The following is a 14,165-nucleotide window of genomic DNA, read 5'->3' as shown; positions in this document are numbered from 1 at the left end:
ATCCATGTTTCTGCGATGGTTCACGTTTTATATGGCAAACTTCTGTTGCTTAAACTTCATGTGAACTTTCAATATCTCATTTTCTGTCTTTTCATCCTTTCAGATAATACTGTTTACCAGTCATTCGTGAGCTACTTGTGAATTATTATGAGGAAAAGTCAGTTTAAATTCACTCAATTTGGATTTATGATGGTAGAGTTGTACTCTACAATGTACAAGATCTGGCAATAGCAATGTGCAGTTAATATTGGTTTATTATATTTAATATATATATGTTTGTTTTTGATAGCCGTTTGTTATATTTTATGGATAATGTTGGAGAGAATTTAACCAATGTAATATGTATCATGATTTGTAGTTGTCAAAAGAATGAGGTTGTCAGATAGATTGTACGTCGGGAAGCATCTTGTTTAATAGCCAGCGTTTGAACACCTGAGAATTATTCCTGGCGTTCAGTTAGTGATTATACTATTTATTTTCTTTACAAAAAGATATTAGCAAACTCACTGAAGATAAGAAAGAGGGCCTGAGGCAACTCGCAATGACATTTCAACATTTCATGAGAGAAGAAATACAGGACGCTTCTCAGCTGCCGCCTTCTTTTGACCTTTTTGAAGCCTTCGCAAAAGTAAGTTTGAAGCTTCGCCTCTTGGCTGATGCTGTAAGTCAGTCCCTCACCCTTTGTTTTCTTGTCATTTGCAAACATGCCAGATGGGTCCTGAGGACTACCAGTGCTCTGGGTCACCCTGCATCTCAATAAACAGGGAAAGGAAGTGCTCGGGGGTGACTATGCTGAAAAGGTCTTTCTCATTTTTCATTTTTACTTGGAGATAATTCATTGCTTATACTGCAGATATCCCCGTCAGAGCATCTGTTCCCTGTCTTCAGAAGAACATAGCACATGTATTTCAATACAATCCTGGAGGATTTCTCTTTATTATTGGATTGGTTCTTTCTGTTGGTTGTTTTAGCCATCTGAAACAATCTATTGGAATCCATTCTGATTAATTGACTCTTTTTTTTCTTTTTCTTTTTTTTTTCTTCTAATTGACTCTTAAATGATGTGAAAATACAACGGTTTTTGACTTAAAATAATTGGAAGAGCAGATGAGTGAACCCCTAGATTAGGGGTAGAAAGCAGATTTGTTTGGTGTTTCTTCTGCGGTCCGTTAGTGGGAGGCTCGGGCAGAAGCGATGCGTGGTGGGGGATGGTGTGGACCCAGGATTCTGCGCTCTGCTCTGGACATGTTGTCTTTGTCCGTTTGTTTTCAGTGGACGTCACATTTTACACCAGAAGACGACCATGCCAATTACCTTGAAATTTGTAAAACACATATTTCATAACATCCCATGCTTATTTTAAGGTCTGCTTTCAAAACTACCCATTTTGTAAGAATTTAAGTACCATTATTTGGAGTGCTAGAGATTTCTTCTAGTGATTTTCCCCCCAGAGTTATTTTTATTCTGTAAAGTATGCCCAATGGTTTTCTGATAATGTGATCACAGCATTATATTCTGATTTGTCTATAATTTAAAGGTGATTTGAAATATGGTGGCTACTCTGATTGTTTGTTTCATATGTTTTGAAAAATTGCAGTCTTTAGTAGTTTTATACACACAGTGTACATAGCCTTTTTGATGTTAAAACACTGAAACAGCAGCATTTGTCTAATGATGGCTGGGACATCATTCCTCTTGTTAATGATGTGACTGTCCTGTAGTGTCCTTTTTTGTTGTTGAGAAATCTTCCATAAAGTGACTAAATGCAGTTAACGGTCATGTAAAATGGCTTAAAATGTTGCTAAACTTAAAATGTGAGTCAGTGTCTAATTCTCACTGTTTATTGTTAAACATTTTGTTTTGCTTTGTTTTTCGAGACAGTCTGTCTGTGTTGTCTTTGCTAACCTGGAACTTGCTCTGTAGACCAGACTGGCCTCAAACTTGCAGAGATCCACACCTGCCTTTGCTACTGAGTGCTTGGATTAAAGCCCGAGGCATCATTGCTTGACTTGCTAAGCTTTTTTAGACATGGTTTCTCTGAGTAGATCTGGCTGTCCTAGAACTCACTTTATAGACCAGGCTGTCCTTCCCCTGCCTCCCCAGTGCTGGGATTAAAAGTGTGCACCACCACACCTGGCCCTATTAAACACTTTTAACGACGTTTATCTTATGAAACTTTTTCTATGTTGTATACGAGGAGTATTCTGGCATTGTGACAAACTTTCAACAGTCAGCTCTCCTCTTTCCCACACACTCGTAGGTGTGCTTGCTGCAAAAGTGGAGCGTTTAGGACTTGGGGGAGGGCTCAGGTGGAAAAGTGAGGCACACACAAGCAGAAGCTCCTCACTTCCAGCCCCAGCACAAATACAGAGACTGGCTGTGGGGGTGCACACTTGCAGTCCTAGTGCATACGACATGGTGACAAGTGGGTCTGTGAGGCTACCAGTGTTGTCCAGTCAGGAAGTCCTGGGTTTCAGTGTGTCTGTCTCTAAAACCCAAGGTGAGTGGTTCCCAAGGAGTGACAGAAGAATCCACACTGCACAAGTGTGCACAGGCGTGTGAAAGGAGACATATATATATATATATATATATATATATATATATATATATCATTGAGAATATTTGGGCTCAGATATGTAACTTTTGTCTTAAAATGTGCTTCAGGAATGTCAGAGGGAAGCAGGTACTGAACCTACTCCTCTACTTCTTTGAAAGAGTGTCACCTGTCACCTGTCTGTAGAAGAGATCCTGCTCTGGCTCTTCCTTTCTCAGGAAAATGATCTCTTTTAAGATTTATTTATTATATATGAGTATACTTTGGCTGTCTTCAGACACACCAGAAGAGGGCATCGGATCCCATTACAGATGGTTGTGAGCCACCATGTGGTTGCTGGGATTTGAACTCAGGACCTCTGGAAGAGCAGTCAGTGCTCCTAACCGCTGAGCCACCTCTCCAGCCCCTAAACTTAAGTTTATGTTCAGTCATGTTAAGTATATGTTCTTCAGGCAGTAACACTGTGACATGTGGGAGGTGGTGACTGCCTTTCCCAATAACAGAGGCAGCTGAAGGCACGAGGTGGCTGGAGATGTGAGATAAGCCCCATCTCCACACATTTCTCTTCTCCTTCATTTTCTCATCAAGTTTCTAGTTAGGTTTTGAGGTGAATTCTTCTGGGAAGAACAAGAGCTCTAATTAAGTCTTCAGACTGAGCCCTAAACATTTGCTCCGAAGACAGCAGTATACTGCAAACTAGTTATTAACTTATGACACCAGGAAAGTACAGCCACCGAGAGGACCGACTCACTTACTTACTTAAACATTTTTTTCATTTGATTATTTTATGTGTGTGGGCCTCCCCTTCATATAGCCAAGTGCACCACACATGTTCTGTGCCCACGCAGGACAGATGACAGTGTTGGATCCCTTGGAACTGGAGTTACCTACAGTTGTGAGCTGCCACGGGTGCTGGGAATGAAACCTGGGTCCTCTGGAAGAGCAGCTAGTGATCTTAATCCCTGAGCTGTCTGCAGCTCTGAGAGGACAAATTTGGTATAGCAACTAAGTCGTCTTCTCCAACCAAGAAGTGAATTTCTCCTGATCTGTGTCTGTTTATCTGTGCATTTGTATATGTGTATGTGTATGTGTATGTGTATGTGTATGTGTATGTGTGTATGTGTATGTGTGTGTGTGCGTGTGTGTATGTGTGTGTGTATGTGTGTGTATGTGTGTGTATGTGTGTATGTGTGCGTGTATGTGTGTATGTGTGTGTATATGTGTGTATGTGTGTGAATGTGTGTATGTGTGTGTATGTGTATGTGTGTGTATGTGTGTTTGTGTATGTGTGTATATATGTGTGTATGTGTGTGTGTATGTGTGTGTGTATGTGTGTGTGTGTGTGTGTGTGTGTCTGTGTCTGTGTTTGTATGTACTGTACATAGGAATAAGAATATCATCTCCTTTGTGGGAGGAAGACTAACTGTAAGTTGCTTGGTAGGCTATCTGCTACATAGTAGGAATGTCTACTGCTGTTGCCTCACCTCCCTGCGTTATTGGTATCTGAGTATAAAATGTCGGTGTTTATACCTCCCAGTGCTGTCATTCAGCGTTGAGCACAGGCTGCCACTGATTGTAAACCAGAGTTTCCGACGGTTGCTCACCGCTGCGCTCAGTGCTGGTGGTGTCTCTCGAGAGGCTGTGAATTACCTGTCTTGATGAGAGGAAGTTTCCCAGACAGAAAATAGCATCTCTGCCCTTGTAAGCCTTTTTGTTTTAGTCCAGGGTTTATTGTGGCAGAAATTCCCTTCTACCTTTTCTCAGCAGCAGCCCACTGCTCCTGCGCACTTTAGGGCTTCTCTGTAGGTGCTGTAAGAAGTAGGTCGTGAATGAGCTCTGTTTCATACTCGTAGCCGAAGAGGTGAGAGCCAGATCATAGATGTCTTGTGATAATTTTCTGAAGTGGACGACAACGTGTAATATTTATATTTATCATGACTATTGGAAATGTTTATGGGTAGGCTAAACTAATTGCTGTAAACAGCTTTCGAAGTTTCTATGGATGCACAGAAACTATTTTTTTAGGGGTTCACTCAGGGTTCCAGAAAAAAAATACTTATCTTTTATTTTAGATTTGCAACTTTTCTAAATGTGAATTCTGATTGATTAGGAACACGATAAGATCTGAGCAATGAAGTAGAAACTGAGCGGGTTACACAGAACGTTCCAGAAATAGACATTAAATTGGAAGCAGCAGAATAGCAGTGACCTTCCTGACCACAGGACATATGTCTTTGTAAGGGTTCCCCGTGCTCTGCAACACCAATTTCACAGTGTCGTGCCGTTGGCGTGGAATATTTTTCATTAGAAATTCCACATCTGTTTGAAAAGATGTTCCGTCTGCCTTTCCCCTTCAAACTAAATAATATCTCTCCTGGTTGCATTTTTATACTTTAAGGCGTGTATGCCATCTTAAATATGATTTTTAATTTAACGAAATGCAATTTTTACTGCCTTTAGTAATATTTGCAGTATATCCTGGTTGTATGAATTTGAAAGAGGGTATTTGAAGGCGATTACTTTTATTTTGGTATTAGGACACTGAAGTTCCATATTCTGTTTCATTGTGAGTGAACTATTTTTAATGGGAGGAGTCAGAGTTTGTAGTAATAAAAATCCCATGGGTTAATAAGATGAGAAGATATATCGATTAAATATTTTGAGGGGCATTAGAGATAAGACCAAATAAAACAGGACTCATATTCCAATTGTAAGTTGCATTTAGTTGGTGTGCACTGTTAAGGCTCAGAGTGCTGGTGAACAGTCTATCTCGTAATTAAAATAAAAAGTAGACAGAAAAAAAAAACGCTAAGCCACCCTTTCTTTCTTTCTTTTTTTTTTTTTTTTTGGTTCTTTTTTTCGGAGCTGGGGACCGAACCCAGGGCCTTGCGCTTCCTAGGCAAGCGCTCTACCACTGAGCTAAATCCCCAGCCCCCACCCTTTCTTTTAAGTAGCTTTTCTTTTTTCTTTTTTCTTTTAATTCTCTGGGAGACTGCAATAAAAAGAAAGAGGGAAGTAGATGTTGATATCTCGGAGTGTCAGTCTAGAACCTTCAGTTGATTTGTGCTTGCTCTCTGCGCTGCCGTGTTGGGTGACTCCCGTGCTCTGAGCTGTCTAATTTGCAGGCAGACTCTTACCTCTCATTTGGAAAGGTCATGAATGTGGGTGCATTTGCCACTTGATGGCTTCAGGCTCACCTCGGATGAAATTTTAGAGCCTTTTTGTTGATGAGCCCAATCGGCTTTCACTACCGCCGCTTACCATCAAGTAGTAAGGAAAGCAATTTTTTGAATTAATAAAGTGATGGATTGTCTAATTACAAAGCTGATGTGAGGTGGCCGTATTGTAACTTTGACTATGTTACTAGATGATCCTAGTGACTGATCAGATGGGCCTGGGTTCCATTAAGGGAAAATATGCTATTAAATATTTAATACCGAGAGTGAGCAGACGCGCCAGGACTGCTAACCTCCAGGCGCCGGGGTGCCCGTACCTATACATTTGGCAGTGACTGCTTGTCGAGGCACTGCAGTGTGCTCCGAGCAGCTGCTGGAAGTCTTAGTTGCCGGGATTTACTTCTCTGCTGGTCTAAGACAGGCAAACAGCCAAGACTTTAACTGAACAATGATCCTGGCATTCTAATTACAAAGTGGTGATAGCAGCCGTGATCTATATATTTTTCTTTATTATAATAGATGGCTTCCCCAAGTAGATTCAAGAGACATTTATTCTCACGTCAGCCCTTCAAGGAAAAGTGAAGTTTGTAGGACACTTGGGCTTTGAAGACAAAACAAACCATCGCTTGCATTTTAATGGTGATATTTATATATCGCGCTCCTCAATTTTTAACTTTTGGTTGATATTCCTCTTCATTTATGTGTAAATAACCTGTGGTGTGTGGGAGATCATCATGGTTAAAGACCAGATGCCTTCTAACTTCTGAAGGTGGGAAGGATAATTAGTGAGCCCATTTATCAGTAGCTGTGCTGCCTGAGGAGGTTAATTGCTTATCTTAGCTCCACTGCTTTTATCAAAAGTATGGAATGACTGTTTGCCAAGCCTTCTGTTTCTTTGCTTGAGCGCTGAAACTGCCACGAGTTCAGATACATTAATGGTGATTACTGAAGATGGCAGGACAGTGGTGTGAAACAGAAGATGCTGCTACTATTGCTTGTGCCCTTTCTTTAGTGACAAAAACCTGCTTCTTGGAGTACTGTCCCAGTACAAGACAGTCAGTCCCTAGCAACCGAAAGACCCTCGGAGCGGGGAGACCCTTGCTCAAGTCTCGGGATGACTCGACCCCCCAAGAACTCACGAGAGACCGATCTTGATGCAATCAACAAGAGGTTTATTGATAGGGACGACAGAAACCAGTGCACTGGGGTCGAGACTCGTATCCCATGCAGGGGTAGAGGAGTTTGACCTCGAATGGCTGGGAGAAGGGGTATTTAAAGGAAAAACCATACCGAATCACAAGGAAGAACCTCCTGTTTCTCATGATTGTTACCAAATCACAAGGAAGAACCTCCTGTTTCTCATGATTGTTCTTTAAGATTTTAATCTAAGTTTATGGTTAACCAGTTCCTGCTACTATGGTCAGCTGCTATTATGGTTAGCTAGTTTCTGGAACAAAGTGGCTGAACCAGCTGGTGCAATTATTCTTTCTGTGATCAGGTAGTTTCTGGAACAAGGCAGTTCCAGAGCCCGATTTTTGGCTTCAACTTTTGTCTACGGGGCAATTTTAAACTTTTTCCTTTCACAACTTTCCTGTTTAGTTGTTGGCCAAATAAGACAGTATAGAACAATTAGGTGTCTTTTCTGTTTTGTGGATGTTACTTTAACGAATACTTACAAGTAGTGATTCAATCTATAAGCATATACTAGGCAGAAGGGCATTTTTAATATCGTGGTGAAATTCATGAAGTTCACTAAATTAGCTGTCAAGTCAGCGTGGCTGACAGACTGCTATTTCAGGAAGTGAAAGCTTGCTATATTAATTACTCCAGGGTGTGGGAAACCTTTCGTTAAGATGCACGTCTACGACTGTATCGTGGCAGCCTGAAGGCAGAGTTTTGCGTGCGGAAAAAGCACAACTGTGGTCGGCCCCTGGGGCAGTTTTTCAAAAAATTAATTGTTTTAAAATGAAAAAAAAATCCCAAATTATCATTGGATTTTATTCATTTATTTACTATTTTTGTTTCAACGTCTTGATTCTACTGTGCCAGATTCCCGAGTACTGGGATTGCAGGTGTATTCTACCACACCCAGTCATCCTCATATTTCAAAACCTGTAAGCCTTCTGCACTGGCAAAGCAGGCTTCGTTACCATTCACGTTCCCTCACAGGGAGTCAGCTTGCCGTTGATGCCCAAAGCCTGGGCCGTGTGTTAGGGAAGGCTATAGCTGCACACTAACGGGGTTGTTTGGGAACACAGAACATCAGCTTCCACCTATTCTGACATATCCTGTTAATTTCCCCCAGTAACCTTTAAAAATAAATGAGTACAGTTGTAGTTTGCAGGCTGTATTAAAGCAGATGGTGGGCCAGATTCGGCCTGTGGGCCATTATTCGGTAAACAGTGAATCTTTTCTGGAAGCCAGAAGACATTCTGCACATAGTAAGAAACAGAATGTACTGTCAGAAAATTCTTTAATTTAAAGAAATAGAAAAAGGCAGGGGGAGGGGTGGGTGGGTAGGAAATGATTTACTTTTCCTGACAAGTCATTGGTTCTATTGTTTTTGGTTTCCCATACTATTTATCCACAAATGTATATAGGCACAGTCCCTGGCTTTGCATTCAGTTTTAACTCTAAGATCATTTAACTCAATAATTTAAAAAGTCTTTCAACTCAGTAATATAATAAATAAGACATGCAGTTATGCTAAGGAGAGAAAGAAAATTTTCAAGTAGAGAAAACATACACTTATTAATCTCTTATGTATTTAAAATATATCCCGTCTTTGTTTATATGTATTTTGAGGCAGTGTCTCACAACGTAGGCCCGGTTGTCTTAGAATTTGCTATGTTGACCAGGCTGGTCTTGGAAACACACAGACATCCACCTGCCTCTGCCACCCAAATGCTGAGATTAAAGCATATACTACCACATCCAGGTTATTTTTTAAAAACTTACTATTATTTACTATTATTACCAGGGAGACAATAAGGGAGGGAGAACAAAAGAGGGGGGCTCACCTCAAGGGCATGGTGATCAGAGCACAGCTTGGTGGGTTCTCTTCTCCTGCATGTTCTGGGGATTGAACTAAAGTCATCAGATTTGTCTGACAAAGCTCTAACAGCCAGAGCTAACCCCCTAACCCTGTTCATTTGTTTTTATGAGATAAGGTTTTGCATTGTAGCCTAGGCTGTCCTGAAACATTTAATCCCCCTGCCTCACATCTCTATCTCCTGGTTGCTTGGGTTACTGGTGTATATCCCCATTTTTGTATGTGTTTATAGTTGATCTATGTGTGTGTGTGTGTGTGTGTGTGTGTGTGTGTGTGTGTGCACCCTGTGCATGTATAGGTTGGCTCACATACACGTGGAGGCCAGAGGTTGATAATGTGTTTCTTCTTCTGTCACTTCTCTACCATAATCTTTTGAGATGGTGTCTCTCACTAGTTCCCAACCTGGTTTGAGCAGTCTGGCCACACCAGGAATCTGTCTTGCCACTGTGCTGGGCTGCAGACCCTGGTACTCCAGGCTCCCATGTGGATGTTGGGGAATCTGAACTCCTGTCCTCAAGTTCACACACCACCTGCTTTCACCCACTGAGCCATCTCCAAAGCCCGAGGTTCAAAGTGTTTTGCTTGATTCTTTAGTCTTTTTGTTGTTGTTGTTGTTGTTGTTGTTTTTGTTTGTTTGTTTGTTTTAGTTTTTTTTATTACGACCCTCACACTGCATTGTGATTTGTCTGTTTCTATTATAGTTGAGAAGGGCTATTACTGAGAGGAAAAGAACAAATACATTTTTAGAGGTGTGATGTGAATAGTGACAAAGATTGTCATAAATTGCTCTGTTATGTTTTATAATAAGCAAGAGCAGAGTTATATTTTTGAGATTAGAAATCATTTGTTGTCCCTTGATGTGGAAAATAAGGTGATTTGATATATTAACCAAAATGGAGAGATAAATGACTTCTCTACGACACGTTAAAAAAATATGTCTCAGTCAAGGTCAAAAGCAACCTCCCTACAAAGACATGTTTATATCAGAACATGTATGTTCAGTGCACGGTGTTGCGTGCTTAGAGGGACATATACCACATGACGAGGAAAAGCCAGAAAACCATTTTTAGCCATACTGGCTGAAAGTCCTCTAATATTAGATGTTCTAAGGATGCATTAGGCCACCCTGGCATAACCTGAAGCTGCCCGACCCTGGAAGGGTTCCATTAAGGATTGGAGTGTGGATACCAGGATGGCTTGTCTCAGTTTACAGTAGGGCCAGATGATGAGCGGTGCGCTCGTGGGGTTTGTGAAGTGATATTCATGGTGCATCATGGGGGCTGCGGGATTTCTGTCTCAGCTTGTTTTCTGAAGGTTTGTTTCTCACTAAGGTATCAGCCCACGTCTTCAGTCAAGTCCAGGGCTAGAGCTGGCCTTTCTGTTTTGTAAAACCAGTAAGCACTGGTGTTTTCTACTGCCATCTTTAGTGACTGCGTATTTCGTAAGCCGCGTGTCTTTCTCTCCAGATTCTCAGGTAGGTGGTGAACCTCATCAAAACAGTCGTGCCTCCCTCTCCCTTCATCCAGCATGGCAGAAGAAGATAGTTCTCAGCTGAAAGACAGCAAACATTGTCTACTTCGTAACCTGCCCTTCTCCCCTCCCTCTCCCATGGTGCATCAGGTGCTGTGAGGGGTGAGGACTCAGCTAGTGACGGAAGAAGAGCACAAGCTTAACTAATGTCCCAGCAGATCGTCAGCCACCCTTGCTTCCTGTGTTGAAGATCGTCTCCATAAAACCAGGAGATTAAGGATATTTAGTGGAACAGCATTATTCCTATGAACACCTGAAATCAGATTAGGTTGTCTCTACATGGAAAAATTTCAACTTCGGAGACTCTGTGTGTCTTGTGTCTAAATGATTGTTACTGGCCAGACCTGCCGAGTCCCCTCACCTCAGGTGTCTTGATTATAAACAGAATTTCTGCATCACACATCAGCAGTATGTGGATTCATATGTAGTCCCCATGCCCTGGCCCAGTATACACCAGGAAGCCAACGGGAGTAGACAGTTGTGCTGTGTGTGTTTCCAGTAGATCAAGGCGCAGTTGAAGGATTGGCCTTAGGATTCCTAGTGTTACCCTCTCTGGCTCTACATCTAGTATTTTATAACACCACGAAGTATTTTATATATCTAGCCTCTGTCATCTCTGACCAGTTACTATCGTCCTTCTGCTCTTTGTAGGTGAGGAGCCTTGTGAAGCCATGCTCTCCATCAGAGCAGGGACCAGAGCTTCTCCGTGGCTTCCTCAGTCGAGAGTTCCTGCTTCCCTCAATCCTTCACACTGCCTTCTGTGCTGTGTGAGTTCCACAGTAGGACTACCCAGAGAAGGAGCAAAATCCAGAGCTGCGGAAATGAGAGCATGTGCTAGCATTTCTCTTAATAGTAGGCAAATATTGTCACAGGCCAAGCAGGGAACTTTAAAACGTCATTTCTTGCTGTTTGCATTGCAAGCGATACACTGCGTTTAACCCCTTCCCTTTTACCATGTACTTCTAAATTAGTGTGGGAAGGGTGGGTGGGAAGATGGTGTATTTTTCTTATCAAGCGGCTTTGACATTGAGGTTGCATCAAGGTAATTGAAGTAGACCCTGCATGGGGTTAGGCTGCCTCCTGACACCTGACTTCTATAGCCTGGCAGTACTGTATGTATATTAAAACCTATATATCAATCATGCAAGAGCCACCCCCCCCCCACTGTGACTCTGTATTGTTTCTAGGCCTTTATCTGGCATATTTTCTCTGTAACTCTATCCATAGGTGTTTTGCACTTTAAAACATTTTATAATTTTATCAACTACAAATGCAGTACAGAATAAAATCCTTTTTGGTAGTAGTACCCCCCTTCCATTTTATGAGTATTTATTTGACCCGAGCATGTATATTCATTAACAGTGTGAGGAAATCATTATACAGCATTGCTTTTGAACACATGCTTTCCAAGCAAAATGAAAACGGGAGCTTTACATTAGCTCAGTCCTGACAGCGACGGGTGCCATTTTGTGTTTTCATTGGCATTTAGTTCTGGGGCTTATTGGAAAACTTACCAAGCTCCTCCCTCGAGCCGGCAGCTGCCTCCTTCCGCTCTCTGTGTCCAGATGAGGATTCACAGCACCTGAGTAGAATCCACCCCCTTCCCTGTGTGGTGCTGGTATCCAGGGCCTGATTCCTACCTCAGTCTTTTCCCCTCCAGTGCAGAGGGAAAGTTACTGATCTCTGTCGTTTTAGTGCCCTCCAGTCTCCTGTGTAAGAGAGACTGGCTTTCTTGTGGTCTACTTTCCCAAGTTTCCACACAGGGAGGTGCTCACCTAAACCTCAGATATGCAGATCTTAAGCCATGATGTCTGTCTTAGTTAGGGTCGTATTGCTGTGAGCAGACACCATGACCAATGTAAGTTTTATAAGGGACAACATTTAATGGGGGCTGGCTTACAGGTTCAGAGGTTCAGTCCATTATCATCAAGGTGGGAACATGGCAGCATCCAGGCAGGCATGGTGCAGGAGGAGCTGAGTTCTACATCTTCACCTGAAGGAAGGCAGGAACAGACTCAATATCCTCAGGCAGCTAGGAGGAAGGGCTCCAAGCTCACCCCCACAGTGCCACACTTCCTCCAACAAGGCCACACCTTCTAACAGTGCCACTCCCTGGGCCAAGCACATGCAAACCAGCACAATGTCCAACTTCTAGAAATCTGTAACTGTTTTCCCTGACATGGCCCGTCCCCAATTTGTTCACCGTTTTGCTTTACCAGCGATCTTTTGCCGATTCTCCTCCTACTGTTGGCTGGCAGGGGTTCTCCGCTATGGCTTTCCCACCTGTGCCTTGAGAAAACTCCAGGCTTCATTTCCTGCCTTGGTACTCCCCCACCCCTAAGCTCTAATCCTGTATTTTGGTAATTATTAATGAAATTTTTCACCTGGGCAACTTGTCTAACTTCTGATTCTTCACTCGGAATTTGTAAGCCCCCTCCTTCCAGATAGAAACATCCTCCACTGAGCATTTCTGCCCCTGCCTTTTGTATTTCAGTCTTGATACGGAATCAATGCAGGCTGGAGACTTGTGTTGGGTGCCTCGCTCTCCCTGCCTTGTATCTCTACCTTGCTTGATAATATATATCTATCTATCTCTCTCTCTATATATATTATTATATATATATTTGCTACTGCCCTCGTTAGGAGTGTTGTTATGTCACCCAAATCTTGCTTCTTTACTCTTTCCAGATTTTATATACTGATGGTAAAGACCATTAAAACGTCTAATTTTTCCAATATGTTTACCTTGTTAACGACTTATCTCCTCTCATAAGTTGATTGATGAAATATCATTTATAGAGTTACAAATTTAACTTGAGGAGGGTGATGGGCAGTGTGTGTATACTTTGTTGGTCTCTCCAATTAAGGTCTCTGTTCTTACTTTCCTACCAAATCCTCCTTTCTTCTTTCGTTTCACAAAGGGTGTCATTGGTGTTCTTTTGTAAGAAAATGTAGCCCATTCCCTCCCACCTCACGGGCTACACCTTGACCTAACGTTTTTGTCTATTCTTTTGCTTACTTTTGTACCTCCTTAAAGATGTCTGTTAACAGAGCTGTGGAGAGACAGCTCAATGTTTGAGAGTGCTTGCTGCCCTAATTACCCAGAAGGCTCCAGTGCCTTCTAGAGAGACAAGGCATTTCAGTGAGTCAACTGCTCTCTGCTTTAACTCCTTCACATTGTTATTGCTTCAAGAGACTGAGGTTTACACTATTGTGTAAAAGCCTCGATTTTTTAATGGTGGCAATAAATGTGGGAGGCTTGAATATATTCCCCGGATGAGGGAATTGTGTCCGACAGGGTGAAGCATTTTGAACTACTTTGTAGAGCTGATCAGGGATAGGAGGACACCCAATCAGAGGTCATCCAAGAGAACAGACCAACAATGGTTGGTGCATGCAATGAGCTAGCCGAATACCACTTGTTCCTTCGGCCCCTAAGGTAATATCATTCTGACTTGGGTCAACTTCAGCCCTGAGTAATCTTGATCCCCTGTAGTAGTTGAGAGGGTTTTTTTCCACCTTGTCAGTGCTGTTGGATTTGATAATCAGTTAATTACAAGGATGCAATCAGATTTCAGAAATCCACTTCTGTTTGCCAATCGTTCCTAAGGCTGTGAGGGTTTTTTTTTTTGTTGTTGTTGTTTGTTTAATTGAATCATTTTATTAAGAGGTAAAGATAGGGCGGGGCTTCTGAGGTCAGTGGCATCTAATGTCCCAAGTAGAACAGACCTCTCTGGTCTTATTGACTGAAAGCCCTTCTAGCTCTTATGTAGAGATGCAGTGATCCTACAAAGATGCTTTTTTTGTGCTAAAAATACTCCATTCATACCAGAGACTGGAACTTTCCTACTTC

At 42.1% G+C, this 14,165-nt stretch overlaps 1 protein-coding gene across 2 annotated transcripts in view; it reads left to right on the top strand.

Moving 5' to 3' along the window:
• The window catches only part of Smyd3 (SET and MYND domain containing 3), a 556,924-nt gene that overhangs the window by 115,135 nt on the left and 427,624 nt on the right, over nucleotides 1-14,165 (top strand). For both annotated transcript variants that reach the window (NM_001025762.1, XM_087581431.1), the window contains one exon: nucleotides 492-628. In NM_001025762.1, coding sequence (NP_001020933.1) covers nucleotides 492-628 — 137 coding nt within the window. The remainder of the gene's footprint in view (nucleotides 1-491; nucleotides 629-14,165) is intronic.

Source organism: Rattus norvegicus, chromosome 13 (genome assembly GCF_021556685.1).
Source record: "Rattus norvegicus strain SHRSP/BbbUtx chromosome 13, alternate assembly SHRSP_T2T, whole genome shotgun sequence".
Lineage (NCBI taxonomy): Eukaryota > Metazoa > Chordata > Mammalia > Rodentia > Muridae > Rattus > Rattus norvegicus.
This window is presented reverse-complemented; position numbering and strand designations above follow the sequence as displayed.